We start from the raw sequence: 16,616 nt of genomic DNA, 5'->3' as shown, positions 1-16,616 counted from the left end.
AGAGGCGATCTCATTGAAACATATAAGATCGTGAGGGGCCTTGATCGGGTGGATGCACCGAGGATGTTCCCAATGATCGGGGAAACTAGAACTAGAGGACATAGTTGCAGAATAAGGGGGGGCTCTTTTAAAACTGAGATGAGGAAGAACTTCTTCACCCAGAGGGTGGTTAATTTATGGAATTCACTGCCCCAGGGAGCAGTGGAAGCAGAAACTTTAAATATATTTAAGACTAAAATAGATGGTTTTTTAGCTGCCAAGGGGATAAGGGGCTACGGGGAGAGGGCAGGGATATGGACCTAGGTATGGTTAGTATAGTAAGACCTGAGTGATCTCCTGGACAAGTGTCGATCGCCTGGATTGGGGTCGGAGAGGAATTTCCCGGATTTTTTTCCCGAATTGGACCTGGGTTTTTATCCGTTTTTTTGCCTCCCCCAGGAGATCACGAGGTTCTTGGGGTGGAGAGGGGTGATAGCGGTATAAAGGGGAGGGTAGTGTCTTGTGTTCTGTGTCTTGTGTCTACTGTTTGTGGGTAAGTGTGTCTGTTTAGTGTTCAGCCATGAGCGAATGGCGGTGCGGGCTCGACGGACCTGGTGGTCTACTCTCGCACCTACTTTCTATGTTTCTATGTTTCTATGTTACTCTGGGCAAGAGACTTTGTGCATCTACCCGATCAATTCTTCTCATGATAGCATACACCTCTATAAGATCACCCCTCATCCTCCTGCGCTCCAAGGAATAGAGTCCCAGCCTACTCAACCTCTCCCTATAGCTCACACCCTCAAGTCCAGGCAACATCCTCGTAAATCTTCTCTGTACCCTTTCCAGCTCGGTGAGTTGGTTCACTTCAACTTCAGTTAGTTGTAGTGTTTCAGTCATTTGGTGCAGGAGTCTACAAATAGCAGTTCTAAATCAGGAAAACCCAACTGCAGATCACAGGTTTTTTTGTGTGGGCTTTAGATTTGCTGCCTGAGGCATGATATTCAACAAAGGAGAATATTAAAACTAAATCAAATGTTACATTTTCAACATTGGCCAGGTGATGGGAATATGAACAGAGACACTGGATAATGTTTGCATTTCTAACCCATAGAAGGCCAATTAATAGAGATTTGCTGAAGTTCCTGCTGAGATGAACTAATAATGCCCCTGTCCCACTTAGGAAACCTGAACGGAAACCTCTGGAGACTTTGCGCCCCACCCAAGGTTTCCGTGCGGTTCCCGGAGGTTGCAGGTGGTTGCCGGAGGTTGCAGATAGTGGAAGCAGGTAGGCAGACTGACAAAAACCTCCGGGAACCGCACAAAAACCTGGGTGGGGCGCAAAGTCTCCAGAGGTTTCCGTTCAGGTTTCCTAAGTGGGACAGGGGCATTCTAGGCTGAACATGTATTCTCCTGATCTGTGTGGTTTAGTCCTCTGTCACGCATCTGCTATTCAATCCTTATGAGAAAGATGAAAACTGTTTATCTCAAGTGTTATAACTGTAAATTGCTCCAGAGTTTATTCTGGCAGATACCTTTAACTCAGATATGTTTAACACAGGGGGACGAAGCAGAGATGGGGCACCAATCATCACTTTTTCAGAACACGCTACCTTTGGGGACCTTTCTGATGAGGATTTTCTGAATGTAGTAACATACTTGACCAGCATCCCAAGGTGAGCTGTGCTGTAAATATTTTTTTCATACTTGTAATTAACAAAATGTTAAATGATAGCGTATAGTTAACACATGCTTTATTATACTACATTATCGTACTTTTGTGTTGCTTCTTACCTTCAGCTGTTTCATCTAAAGCTGGTGGCAAGAGCTACCCCTCTTAACACCAAGGTTATGAATCATATGCCAGACCACAGCAAATTTTGCCAGCTGCCCTCCAAAGTACTGCAGTGCTCCTCCACAACAGTCCAATTGGCAAAACATAGAATGGGCGTCTTGCATTGGGCCGAAGGGCCTGTTTGCTTGCTTTGTGACTCTATAATTGCTGCTTCATGTAACACTGTTTCTAATCTTTGAACATGTGGATTGACTGCACACTGGGATCATCAGCTGTGTGGCAGTCGAAAGCCTTTACTGCCCAACATCATCCTATGGTTTGCCATGCCTGGTGGAATGCAGTGGGCACGGCATGAATTGTAAAATGAAGGCATAGTTAGCGCTGCCAGCATATGGGGCATTGACTTGCATTATTTTCTACCCATGACAGATGTAGGATATTATAGACAATAGGTGCAGGAGTAGGCCATTCAGCCCTTCGAGCCAGCGCCGCCATTCAATGTGATCATGGCTGATTATTCCCAATCAGTACCCCGTTCCAGCCTTCTCCCCATATCCCCTGACTCCGCTACCTTTAAGAGCCCTATCTAGCTCTCTCTTGAAAGTATCCAGAGAACCGGCCTCCACCACCCTCTGAGGCAGAGAATTCCACAGACTCACAATTCTCTGTAAGAAAAAATGTTTCCTCGTCTCCGTTCCAGATGGCTTACTCCTTATTCTTAAACTGTGGCCCCTGGTTCTGGACTCCCCCAACATCGGGAACATGTTTCCTGCCTCTAGCATGTCCAAACCCTTAATAATCTTATATGTTTCAATAAGACCTCCTCTCATCCTTCTAAACTCCATAGTGTACAAGCCCAGCCACTCTTCCAGCATATGACAGTCCCGCCATCCTGGGAATTGGAGGCCAGTTCCACTACGAGCTACCTGGGGTGGAGCTGGTCTACAGGACTGATTGGATACTCTTCAACCTTCAGCATTTCTGAACCAAGGTCACCCAACCTCAGTAGCCAAGATGTAGTCTGCAGATGATGCCTCCGTTTGCGAATGTGCATAGCTAAACTTTAAATCATCACCAACTCATCTGAAGATCACCTGAGTAAAAAGACCTGACATGGATAGGACAGGTTTAGAGGGATATGGGCCAAACGCAGACAGGTGGAACTAATGCAGATGGGACATGTTGGTTCATACCATTTGCTTACCACATGTACCCGTCTATGCCAAACTTCAGATAATGGGCAGTGGTTGTTTCCGAGCCAATATGCTCTAGTTACCATGTTAGATGCAAAATGCTGGAGTAACTCAGTGGGATTTGCAGCATCTCTGGACAGAAGGAATGGGTTGGGTTGAAACCCTTCTTCCGACTGAGTCAGGGGAGAGGGAAACTAGAGAAAGGGAAGGGTAAGGTGTGAAAACGAGACATCAAAGGGGGTGGAGATCAAGGAAAATGTAGAATAGATCATTGTTTGCTAGGAGATGACAACAAAACAAACAAAGATGACGTGTAAACAGGGACAGTCAGACTGGTCGGCAAGCTGGGGAGGGGGAGGGATGGAGAGAGAGGGAAAGCAAACGTTACTTGAAGTTAGAGAGGTCAATGTTCATACCGCTGGGGTGTAAGCTGCCCAAGCGAAATATGAGGTGCTGTTCCTCCAATTTGCGCTGGGCCTCACTCTGACAATGGAGGAGGCCCAGGACAGAAAGGTCGGTGTGGGAATGGGAGGGGGAGTTAAAGTGTTTGGCAATCGGGAGATCAGGTAGGTTCAGGCGAACTGAGCGGAGGTGTTCAGCGAAACGATCACCGAACCTGCGCTTGGTTTCGCCGATATACAGAAGTCCACACCTGGAACAGAGGATTCCAACTGCAACCCTGTCTAGTTACTGTGTGGTGCCTACAACAATGTTTTCTGGTCTTACCTACATTGCCAAGGCTGGACTGCAGTTTATGGCTGGCTTAATTGAAATGGGGACAAATGTTGCTATCTGGTAGTGGAGAGAGGGGTAAAGTAAGTAAGCCTCTGCATCTTATCCCATAAACAGAAGAGTGTGGATTGAAAAGGAGGTGGGATGATGGAAAAGGGCTGGGAATGCAGAGCAAAACTTCTTGAAGAACTCAGTGGGGCAAGCAGCGCATGTTGAGGCAAGGAGATGGCTGATGTCCTGGCTGAGATCCAGCATCGGGACTAAGAGTGGACAGGGGAGACAGCCAGTGTGTGGAGGTGAGAGGGAGGCAGAGGCCAGTAGGTGACGGGTGGAAGCAGATGATGTGCAGATGGAGTTAAGTGTGGAGATGAAGGAGATAGTGTTGAGAATGGGGCTGTGAGATGTAGCGTGAAAAAGCAGATATGGGGAAATAAAGTTAGATAGTGGGGGAAGGGATGGCTCCACCTCTCATGTGTAGATATTGGGATGGATCAACAGAGAAGTTTATGAGGGTGAGGATAAGTTCTGCCACCAGTTGAGAGGGAAGCGGAACTGGCTGTTATTGTTTCAGAAATAATTGGAGGACCCTAGGACTTTCCTGATGGCTGATAAAGATGTAAAAGATGGGATGTCCATAGTAGAGGTGCACTGGATGTGGGTGGGAGTGGGCTGATCAAGGGGAGGCAGGACAGAGTTGATATATGAAGAGATCGCTCATCGTTTCGCTGAACACCTCCGCTCAGTCCGTCTTAACCTACCTGATCTCCCGGTGGCCCAGCACTTCAATTCCCCCTCCCATTCCCAATCTGACCTTTCTGTCCTGGGCCTCCTCCATTGTCAGAGTGAGGCCCAGCACAAATTGGAGGAACAGCACCTCATATTTCGCTTGGGCAGCTTACACCCCAGCGGTATGAACATTGACTTCTCTAACTTCAGGTAGCCCTTGCTCTCTCTCTTCACCCCCCCCACCCCCACCTTCCCAGCTCTCCCATTAGTCCCACTGTCTCTGCCTACATTCTTTCTTTGTCCTACCCCCTTCCCTGACATCAGTCTGAAGAAGGGTCTCAACCCGAAACGTCATCAAATTCCTTCTCTCCATAGATGTTGCCTGACCCGCTGAGTTTCTCCAGCATTTTGTGTCTACATATGTTTGGTGGAGCATGAGCATGCATTGACATTTAGTTTACTAGGATACTCCTCTTTGTGAATCCTGGGTAAGGGGTAGAAGCAGGCAGTGTGGGATTGGGGGACTTGAAGATACTATCATCAGCCATGTCACTAGCCAAGTCCTCGGCAGTGGCCATTCTAGCAGCAAACACCATTGTTTCTGAAAAGTTTGCTTTTCTAGGTTTTTTTCCCTGCTGCAACCTTTTCTCCCCCGGTTTCACTTCCTCATGGTTTCTATTGATGCAACTTTGCATTTCATTGTCGCAGAGTCCATTGGACATATCTGTTGTGGTTTTGCAAGGCAATATCAGAGGTGTGAGAGTAGAACCACTGAATTTAGCCACTCGCATGCGAACAGTGCATTTCTTGCAGCACTCTATCCAAGCCATGATGCCATTGATTTTCAAGGCTACTAGTTCCAATGCATTCTGTCCGTATGTGGGGGCCAGGGGAAGCGGGGAGAGCGCTGTCTGAATGAAATTCACACGGTGCAAAACCAAGGTGATACAGGCACACACCACGATGAACAGGAAGGTTGGCGCTGTAATTAAGACGGCTTAAGCACAGAATATGGTAATTCCTTTAAAAGAGGGGAAGAACGGGGGAGAAGGAGTGGAGACACTTTTAAGAAGCCAGACAACTTTTAATAAGCCAGGGATACTGAGATACTGTGAAGTTCGGCGGGCATTTAACATTACCGGTCGGTTATCCTTGGTTCTGAAAACACGTGCTTACGTTTTTTTCGCCAATGATCCAATGAAATTGCCCGGTCAGCAAAGGCGATTAACTATAACTACCTACGATTACCTCGACTGCACTTGCCTAAAAAGTCGCCTAAGTGGGATAGGCCCATTATTCTAAAACGGTGGCCCCTGGTTCTGGACTCCCCCAACATCGGGGACATGTTTCCTGCCCCTAGCGTGTCCAAACCCTTAATAATCTTACATGTTTCGATAAGATCCCCTCTCACCCTTCTAAACTCCAGAGTATACAAGGCCAGCCACTCCATTCTATCAGCGTATGAAAGAACTGCAGCTGCTGGTTTAAATCGAAGGTAGACACAAAATGCTGGAGTAACTCAGCGGGACCGGCAGCATTTTGACAGAATATAAACTGATGCTGTGGAAATGGCAACACGTTATATAGCTATATTCCACTTTAGTTCCCCATAGAGTGGGATTTTCCTTGGCATAGAACAGCATCACGGTCACTGGATAAGCACCTTGAAAGGGCAGGTTGTTTCACAATAAAGTTTGGACAGGATGGACTTGTATCCATTTGAAGAGAGAGAGAGAGAGAGAGAGAGAGAGAGAGAGAGAGAGAGAGAGAGAGAGAGAGAGAGAGAGGATACTTGTGGAAGTGGGGAGAACGTCAGAGGGTTCCGGATGTTTGGAATTCTCTCAAAAGACGCTGGAAACATTCAGAGGCAAATTGAGGTCAGGCAAAGCATCTTAAATAATTATTGCAGTTATTTGGTTACCAACGCTGAATTATTCCAAGATACTTCTCAAATGCTATAGGCCAGAAACAAGACAACAGTCATCCACAAAGCAATTATTTCTGAATCTTTTGAAGGCAGAGGTAGATGGATGCTTGATAAATTAAAGGGGAAATTTACCAGTTGCAGTCAGGAATGCAGAGTGGTGATTACAGTCATGTCAACCATGGTCTTCTTAAATGGCAGAGCAGATTTGAGAGTCATATTACCCCTACAATTATAGTACCAAAAAAATAACTTAACCTTTTAACATGGTCACATTTCAGAAACATTGATGTGCAGCCATTGTGCAGTCTTTAAGGTTTATACATTCCAATGTGCAGTAACTGGAGACCTGCCTCTCTACAATGCTTCGTTTGTAGTTTTGGAAGTGACACTTACAATTACAAAACGTTTAAAAGTTGTTGCTCCTGCTCTTCAGTTGCTCCACGTTCGGTGGTGGTGAGAATGGATACCACAGCTGGATGTACCTGCTCATTCTGTTAATTAAAATCCAGAAAGTACACCTCAACAGGCCAGTCACATCTGGTCATAAACACAAGCAAGCCCACCTTTGGTCTCAGGTTCTCACTCAGAACTGAAACATAATTAAGAGCAATTAATAAGAAAAGAGAATGGTGACAACACAGTAGAAACCAAAAGGGATTGATGACAGCCCACTGATAATGTATAAATATTGCAATCAAGAGAAATTGTTTCACTTTTTATGATTAGTAGATAGACACAATAAAGCTGGAGTAACTCAGCGGGTCTCTGGAGAAAAGGAACAGGTGACGTCTTGGAACAAGACCCTTCTTCAGACACTGATTAGGAGAACAACTCCTCCCTCTTGATCATGTCTGAAACAATGCAACTTCGGGACATGGAGTTGCCAGCCTTGTCCATCTCATAACCATGTTTCCGCAATGACCACAACATCATAGTCCCTGGCACTGATCCAGGCTGTGAGTTCATCTGCTTCCTCCACAATACTTCTTGCATTGAAATAAACACAGTTCAGTCCACCCGCTTCACCATGTTCCTTCATCTCTTCCAGCCTGTCCTTCCTTTGAGTCCTACTGATCCTAACCTCCACCTTCTCATCACTCCTTACAATTTCTGACCGCCGGTTCTGCTTCGCACCTGCCTCTCTGGTTGAATCCCTCCTGTGTTGCAAAGCACGAAGAAAATTAATTAAATCTGTATCTGAACTTATTTCATTATAATTTTTATCAGAATGTGCTGTGAAATGTGTAGAATTTAGGCCGATAATTTTATTAAATTCATGATTTTAGTGATTTAAATAAAATTTCAAAAAAATTCAAGGTGTGGCTTTGAGTAAAGTGAAAAGACTAAATGACACCAACCTAAGATATACAAAATGCTGGAGAACTGGGAAGGGGGAGGGATGGAAGAGGGAAAGCAAGGGTTATGTGTGAAAATAGGACCCTTTCCCTCTCCATCCCTCCCCTTCCCAGTTCTCTGACCAGTCTTACTGTCTCCGACTACATTATCTCTGTTTGCTTTGTTGTTACCTTCTCCCAGCTAACAATGATCTATTCTACTTTTTCCTTGATCTCAATTCCCTTTGTCCCTTTGTCCTGTTTTCACACCTTATACCTCCTTATCTATGTATCTCCCTCTCCCCTGACATCAGACTGAAGAAGGGTCTCGACACGAAACGTCACCCATTCCTTCTCTCCAGAGATGCTGCCTGTCCCGCTGAGTTACTCCAACTTTTTGTGTCTATCTTCGGTCCCAACAAGTTCCCATTTCTTCAGGAAAGGAGAGAGACAGAGAGAGCAGATACAATTGACAGGAAAACAAAGATGGGGTTGACCATTCTATTTTGTTTACATCTGAATTGTACTGGAGAAGGTGTTCTGTGCCTCAATATTGAATTCTGCTTTTTGGATAATCCCAAATTTCTAATTTCTTCAGCTGTATTGACTCTTGATATTTCATTAAATGTTTATTATTTTAAAGTATTTTAAAAGTTTTAGAAATTTGTATTTCATTCACGTTTATATTGGACACATACATCTTGGACAATACATCTCACACTGGTCAACCTGAGGAGCACCTTCAGCAACAGACTGGTCCACCAAGATGCAGCACAGAACGCCACAGGAGATCCTTCTTCCCTGTGGCTATCAAACTGTACAACTCCTCCCCATTCTGTCATGGGGTAGGCTGACTCCCCTCCCCCTCCCCCCACCCCCACCCCTTTGACACATCCTCCATCTTTGCCCATCACTCATCCTGGACTTTTCCACTCAATAACTTAATTTCATGTTTGTGCAATATTACATATGTGCAATAACTGGTCACTTAAATGTTATTATTATTATTATAATAATACACATGGCACGTACAATGCCTTGTGACTGTATCTTTTGACTGGTGGCAGACCAATTTCCCTCTGGGATAAATAAAGTGGCATTGTATTGTATTGTTTAAAGACCTGTGTTGACCCTGACCCTTTGTGGCTGTTTTGTTCCAGCCTGGATGCTGCCAGCATTGGATTTATCATCATTATAGACAGAAGAAAAGACAAATGGAGTTCAGTTAAAGCATCTTTAATGCGTATAGCAGTGAGTAGAAATTCAGTTATTTGGATACTTGCATTTTTGTCAGAAATAAGCTGATGATCATCTGCAAAGCAATTCTTTATCTTAAGAAACGTTTTATTTTGTTCAACATTCAGAATTAAGACATTTCAGGCGCACTACAGTGTAATAAAAGCTATCCAAATTGGTATATTTATTCATCAACAAGCTAATATGATACATATAACCATAGGTAAGTGGTTACGTGAATCCCTTGTACATTTTGATCCAACTGACAAAGTAATTGATAAGAGAAAAAAAATGTTTCTATTCCACATAGCAGTGGAAAACAGATTTGGTTTCGTTTTGAGATACAGCGCGTAAATAGGTCCTTCGGCCCACCAAGTCCGCACCGACCAGCGATCCCCACACATTAACACTATCCTACACACACTAGGGTCAATTTTACATTTATACCAAGCCAATTAACCTACAAACCTGTACATTTTTGGAGTGTGGGAGGAAACCGAAGATCTTGGAGAAAACCCACGCAGGTCACGGGGAGAACATATAAACTCTGTACAGACAGCACCCGTAGTCAGGATCAAACCCGGGTAAGCACTGTAAGGCAGCAAGTCTACCACTGCGCCACCATGCCGCTCTTAAACTACTGAGACTAGTTAAACTATTAAACTATTTTTTGGCAGCTTAAGAAATGAAAATAGAATTCATGACTTTTATTGCCAATAGGCTTTTACAGTCAAGTTGATGTTGATAATGAGATTAACATTGGCTACTACTCTGTTTTAATTCAAACCTCATACAGATAAACTTAATTATTCTTCCTATCCATAATTTTATGACCATTAATTGTTAAATATTTCATATATTATATGAACGTTCATCATAATTGTAGCTGATTAATACTTTTGGAAATGATGAAAGATAAAGGGAATGACGCTGTCCCACATTTCAAAATGTCAATTTCCTGTAAGGATGCTTGGGTTAAAATGTAGTCAGGGTGTGTCGACATGTTTCTGTTTAGCAAGGAACTGAAGATGCTGGTTTACATTGAAGATAGACACAAAATGCTGGAGCAACTCAGCGGGACAGGCAGCATCTCTGGAGAGAAGGGACGGGTGACGTTTCAGGGTGGAGACCCTTCTTCAGACTCAGAGTCAAGGGAGAGGGAGGCATAGAGATAGGGAAGAGTAAGGTGTGAAAACGAGAGACAAGGATCATTGTTAGCTGAAGGGAAGGTGGCAAGGAGGCATGCAATCAGTAAAATTTATCTGGAAGACAGTCCGGAGGTGCAGTGACTAGTGGAGACAGACTGTGACTGAGTACTGGAGGATAACGGGCCTGTCCCACTTAGGCGATTTTTCCGGCCACTTTCACAGTCATAGCAGGTCCCCAAAAAAGCGGCGACTGGTCTCCCCTACGACAATGTCCACGACAAGCTATGACAACCTACCACCTAGTCGACGTCAAGGTACTGACAACCGGCAACCCATTAGGATGTCCACCTACGACCACGCAAGCGGCAACCTACGACAACCAATGTTACAACAGGCAACGACCCTGTCGGCGACAACTGAAGACAATTCAGTCATGGTACCTGTCCCCGGTTGACGTAGGTTGACGTAGGTAGTCTCCAATGGAATTCACTGAAGTCAGCACCCGACGACGACCAACGTCACCTGGCGACAACCTACGACAGCACCTACGTCAGGAGAAGACAAGCGACGTCAAGCCCACAGTCGCCGAAAAGTTTTGAACATTCCAAAATCCAGCGGCGACCAGAAAAACGTCACGACTCTTTAGCCGACTGTAGACTGTTACGACGTTACGACTCTTTAAGTTTTCCTTCTTGACAGTGTTGCTGTGAGAACGACATTGATGTTTAGCTTGGTGCAGCTTAGGCAGCTATATATTCGCACTTTGCTGCACACTAGGGCATGGTCAGTAACACAGTCAGCACTGTGATCGCTCCTCACTGTTAGTACACTGCCCAACACCCATCGCCTTGTGATGATGGGGCCCAGTTGGTGCCTACGGTGGGATCTGAGCTGCTTCCATGACACTTTGTGGTGGTCTTTGCTTTGAAAGAAGGTGTTGGTGATACAGAGGCCATGATAAGAACACAGCTCCAACTGCCTGTCCATTCTCATTCATTGTCCCAGTGCCATGGCGACCGTTGCATGAGGCCCACGGCAGGTGGTCTGCCCCTACCCTCACGTTGAAATCTCCCAGGAGGAACTGGGGCTCAGTTGTTGCAATCACTGCAATCAGTTTGCCGAGCTCAAGATACAAGATACATTTATTCGTGACATGTGCCAGATGGCACCGTGAAATGAAATTCCCATACAGCCATACAATAAAAATAAAGGGACACAACACACGATAGAATTTAACATAAAGCATCCCCACACAGCAGAATCAGAGTTTCCCTCTGTGTGGGAAGGCACCAAAGTCAGTCTCTTCCTCCACTGTTCCCCGTGGTCAGGGCCTCCCCAAGCCCTCCGCAGTTGCCGCTACGGGCGGCCCGATGTTCAGGCCTGCTCGCCGGGGCTCATCGTACAACTTGTCCTTAGCCTCTTCGGCTGCACTCAAAGTGGGGGCATAAATGCTGATGATGTTACATAGAAACATAGAAACATAAAAACATAGAAAATAGGTGCAGGAGTAGGCCATTCGGCCATTCGAGCCTGCACCGCCATTCAATATGATCATGGCTGATCATCCAACTCAGTATCCTGTACCTGCCTTCTCTCCATACCCTCTGATCCCTTTAGCCACAAGGGCCACATCTAACTCCCTCTTAAATATAGCCAATGAACTGGCCTCAACTACATTCTGTGGCAGAGAATTCCAGAGATTCACCACTCTCTGGGTGAAAAATGTTTTTCTCATCTCAGTCCGAAAAGATTTCCCCTTTATCCTTAAACTGTGACCCCTTGTTGATGACCCTTCTGGCGTGGCCAGGTGCAGTGATAGCATACACTCTGTGTCACCTGCAGGGGGCTCTACTGGTGCCAGGAGCATGTTTTAGATAGCGAACCCTACACCATACAGGTGTGGTTCCTCCAGTTCCTTGCCGTTCCAGAAGAACGTATAAGATCATAGATAATGTGATAGGAAAAGAATTAGACCATTCGGCCCATCAGGTCGACTCCGCCATCCAATCCTGGCTGATCTATCTCTCCCTCCTTACCCCTTTCTCCTGCCTTCTCCCCATAACCTCTGACACCCGTACTAATCAAGAATATATCTATCTCTGCCTCAAAAATATCCACTGACGGCCTCTACAGCCTTCTGTATCAAAAAATTCCACAGATTCACCACCCTCTAAAGAAATTCCTCCTCACCTCAGAACTGCTGTAGTTTTGGGAGCAACAGCAGCAGGAGTTTAGCAAGAGATACGACTGATTGGCTCTAGCCCAAGTGGGAGGAGAGAAGTGAGTCAGTGCCGGGAAAACAGTTGAAAACAGGAATTTGGTTTGTAAATTGGTAAATCAGGCAATTTATCAGTCAATTTAAGCAAGACGGCTCTTAGCGAGCGGCAGTGAGTGAGCGGCCTTGTGAGGGAAGTGTGAGTCTTTGGCTCGAGAGTCTTAGGAGAGGAGAGGAGAGGAGACCACGCAATACGCTTGAGAGGTAGAGACGAAAGAAGGAGATGTCAGGCAAGCTGATTCAGTGCGATGCTTGCAGTATGTGGGAGGTCAAGGACACCACTGGTGCCTCTGGCTGCTACAAATGCGAGAAGTGCATCCAGGTAGAGCTCCTGAAGGGCCGTGTTGGGGAACTGGAGAAGCAAGTGGATGACCTCCGGTTCGTCCGAGAAACGGAGTCGTTCCTCGACAAGTCCTACAGTACGATTGTTACACCTAAGGTACTGGAAGAGAGAAGGTGGGAGACAGTGAGAACGGGAGGGAAGCATGGAATGCCAACGTCCCCGGGTGTTGTACCTCTTGTGAACAGGTTCACCCACTTAGAAGCTGTCGGGACAGAAGAGGTGTTTACACTGGGCGGCGGACTGGCTTGTGATGCGAATAGGGCTGTTGAGCCAAAACCAAAAAGGCCTAAGGCAGGCAACGCCATTGTAGTGGGAGACTCCATTGTGAGAGGTACGGACAGGGGTTTCTGCGGCAACAGACGGGATGCGAGGATGGTGTGCTGCCTTCCTGGTGCCAGGATCCAGGATGTCACGGGCAGAGTGCAGAAAATCCTCAAGGGCGAAGGTGAACATCCGGAAGTGGTAGTGCATGTCGGCACAAACGATGTCGGAAAGAAGGGGATGAATATTCTGCAGCGTGACTTTAGAGAGCTCGGAAAAATGCTGAAAAGCAGGACCTCCAGGGTTGTTATCTCCGGTGTGCTTCCAGTTCCTCGTGCTGGCGAGAGCAGGAACAGGGAGATACAGGACCTGAACGTGTGGCTGAGGAACTGGTGCACGGGGCAGGGATTTAGATTCTTAGATCACTGGGATCTGTTTTGGGGTAAGGGGGAACTGTACAAAAGGGACGGATTGCATCTTAACAGGTGTGGGACCAGCATTCTGGCAGGCAGGTTTGCCACTGCTACACGGGTGGTTTTAAACTGAATAAGGGGGGTGGGGTGTCGAATGGGATAGTGGAGGATGGAGTTAAAAGGAAAGGGTTTCTTAAATGTGTGAGCGTAGAGACAGAGGGGTGTAAAATGAGGGTAGAAGCAATAGGTAGCAAGGTGAAAAGTAAAAGTGGCAGGCAGACAAAACCAGGGCAAAAATCAAAAAGGGCCACTTTTCAACATAATTGTATAAGGGGTAAGAGTGTTGTAAAAACAAGCCTGAAGGCTTTGTGTCTCAATGCAAGGAGCATTCGTAATAAGGTGGATGAGTTGAATGTGCAGATAGTTATTAATGAATATGATATAGTTGGGATCACGGAGACATGGCTCCAGGGTGACCAAGGCTGGGAGCTGAACATCCAGGGATATTCAATATTCAGGAGGGATAGAGAGAAAGGAAAAGGAGGTGGGGTAGCGTTGCTGGTTAGAGAGGAGATTAACGCAGTGGAAAGGAAGGACATTAGTTTGCAGGATGTGGAATCGGTATGGGTAGAGCTGCGAAACACTAAGGGGCAGAAAACGCTGGTGGGTGTTGTGTACAGGCCACCTAACAGTAGTAGTGAAGTTGGAGATGGTATCAAACAGGAAATTAGAAATGCGTGCGACAAAGGCAAAACCGTTATAATGGGTGACTTCAATCTACACATAGATTGGGTGAATCAAATTGGCAGGGGTGCTGAGGAAGAGGATTTCTTGGAATGTATGCGGGATAGTTATCTAAATCAACATGTAGAGGAACCAACGAAAGAGCAGGCTATTTTAGACTGGGTATTGAGTAATGAGGAAGGGTTAGTTAGCAGTCTTGTTGTACGTGCCCCCTTGGGCAAGAGTGACCATAATATGGTTGAGTTCTTCATTAGGATGGAGAGTGACATTGTTAATTCAGAAACAATGGTTCTGGACCTAAAGAAAGGTAACTTTGAGGGTATGAGACGTGAATTGGCCAAGATTGACTGGCAATTAATTCTAAAAGGGTTGACGGTGGATATGCAATGGACATTTAAAGACTGCATGGATGAACTACAAAAATTGTTCATCCCAGTTTGGCAAAAGAATAAATCAGGGAAGGTAGTGCATCCGTGGATAACAAGGGAAATCAGGGATAGTATCAAAGCGAAGGATGATGCGTACAAATTAGCCAGAAAAAGCAGCATACCGGAGGACTGGGAGAAATTCAGAGACCAGCAGAGGAGGACAAAGGGCTTAATTAGGAAAGGAAAAATAGATTATGAAAGAAAACTGGCAGGGAACATAAAAACTGACTGCAAAAGTTTTTATAGATATGTGAAAAGAAAGAGATTAGTTAAAACAAATGTAGGTCCCTTGCAGTCAGAATCAGGTGAGTTGATCATGGGGAACAAGGATATGGCGGACCAATTGAATAACTACTTTGGTTCCGTCTTCACTAAGGAAGACATAAATAATCTGCCGGAAATAGCAGGGGACCGCGGGTCAAAGGAGTTGGAGGAATTGAGTGAAATCCAGGTTAGCCGGGAAGTGGTGTTGGGTAAATTGAATGGATTAAAGGCCGATAAAACCCCAGGGCCAGATAGGCTGCATCCCAGAGTACTTAAGGAAGTAGCTCCAGAAATAGTGGATGCATTAGTAATAATCTTTCAAAACTCTTTAGATTCTGGAGTAGTTCCTGAGGATTGGCGGGTAGCAAACGTAACCCCACTTTTTAAGAAGGGAGGGAGAGAGAAAACGGGGAATTACAGACCAGTTAGTCTAACATCGGTAGTGGGGAAACTGCTAGAGTCAGTTATTAAAGATGGGATAGCAGCACATTTGAAAAGTGGTGAAATCATTGGACAAAGTCAGCATGGATTTACAAAAGGTAAATCATGTCTGACGAATCTTATAGAATTTTTCGAGGATGTAACTAGTAGCGTGGATAGGGGAGAACCAGTGGATGTGGTGTATCTGGACTTCCAGAAGGCTTTCGACAAGGTCCCACATAAGAGATTAGTATACAAACTTAAAGCACACGGCATTGGGGGTTCAGTATTGATGTGGATAGAAAACTGGCTGGCAAACAGGAAGCAAAGAGTAGGAGTACACGGGTCCTTTTCACAATGGCAGGCAGTGACTAGTGGGGTACCGCAAGGCTCAGTGCTGGTACCCCAGCTATTTACAATATATATTAATGATCTGGATGAGGGAATTGAAGGCAATATCTCCAAGTTTGCGGTTGACACTAAGCTGGGGGGCAGTGTTAGCTGTGAGGAGGATGCTAGGAGACTGCAAGGTGACTTGGATAGGCTGGGTGAGTGGGCAAATGTTTGGCAGATGCAGTATAATGTGGATAAATGTGAGGTTATCCATTTTGGTGGCAAAAACAGGAAAGCAGACTATTATCTAAATGGTGGCCGACTAGGAAAAGGGGAGATGCAGCGAGACCTGGGTGTCATGGTACACCAGTCATTGAAAGTAGGCATGCAGGTGCAGCAGGCAGTGAAGAAAGCGAATGGTATGTTAGCTTTCATAGCAAAAGGATTTGAGTATAGGAGCAGGGAGGTTCTACTGCAGTTGTACAAGGTCTTGGTGAGACCACACCTGGAGTATTGCGTACAGTTTTGGTCTCCAAATCTGAGGAAGGACATTATTGCCATAGAGGGAGTGCAGAGAAGGTTCACCAGACTGATTCCTGGGATGTCAGGACTGTCTTATGAAGAAAGACTGGATAGACTTAGTTTATACTCTCTAGAATTTAGGAGATTGAGAGGGGATCTTATAGAAACTTATAAAATTCTTAAGGGGTTGGACAGGCTAGATGCAGGAAGATTGCTCCCGATGTTGGGGAAGTCCAGGACAAGGGGTCACAGCTTAAGGATAATGGGGAAATCCTTTAAAACCGAGATGAAAAGAACTTTTTTCACACAGAGAGTGGTGAATCTCTGGAACTCTCTGCCACAGAGGGTAGTCGAGGCCAGTTCATTGGCTATATTTAAGAGGGAGTTAGATGTGGCCCTTGTGGCTAAGGGGATCAGAGGGTATGGAGAGAAGGCAGGTACGGGATACTGAGTTGGATGATCAGCCATGATCATATTGAATGGCGGTGCAGGCTCGAAGGGCCGAATGGCCTACTCCTGCACCTAATTTCCATGTTTGTATGT

The 16,616-nt window shown here is 45.6% G+C and overlaps 1 protein-coding gene across 3 annotated transcripts in view; it reads left to right on the top strand.

The window, feature by feature from the left end:
- The window catches only part of mcf2l2 (MCF.2 cell line derived transforming sequence-like 2), a 367,682-nt gene that overhangs the window by 120,608 nt on the left and 230,458 nt on the right, over positions 1-16,616 (top strand). For all 3 annotated transcript variants that reach the window (XM_033032171.1, XM_033032172.1, XM_033032170.1), the window contains exons 3-4: positions 1,541-1,655; positions 8,847-8,937. In XM_033032171.1, coding sequence (XP_032888062.1) covers positions 1,541-1,655; positions 8,847-8,937 — 206 coding nt within the window. The remainder of the gene's footprint in view (positions 1-1,540; positions 1,656-8,846; positions 8,938-16,616) is intronic.

The sequence above is a fragment of the Amblyraja radiata genome, chromosome 13 (genome assembly GCF_010909765.2).
Source record: "Amblyraja radiata isolate CabotCenter1 chromosome 13, sAmbRad1.1.pri, whole genome shotgun sequence".
NCBI lineage: Eukaryota > Metazoa > Chordata > Chondrichthyes > Rajiformes > Rajidae > Amblyraja > Amblyraja radiata.
This window is presented reverse-complemented; position numbering and strand designations above follow the sequence as displayed.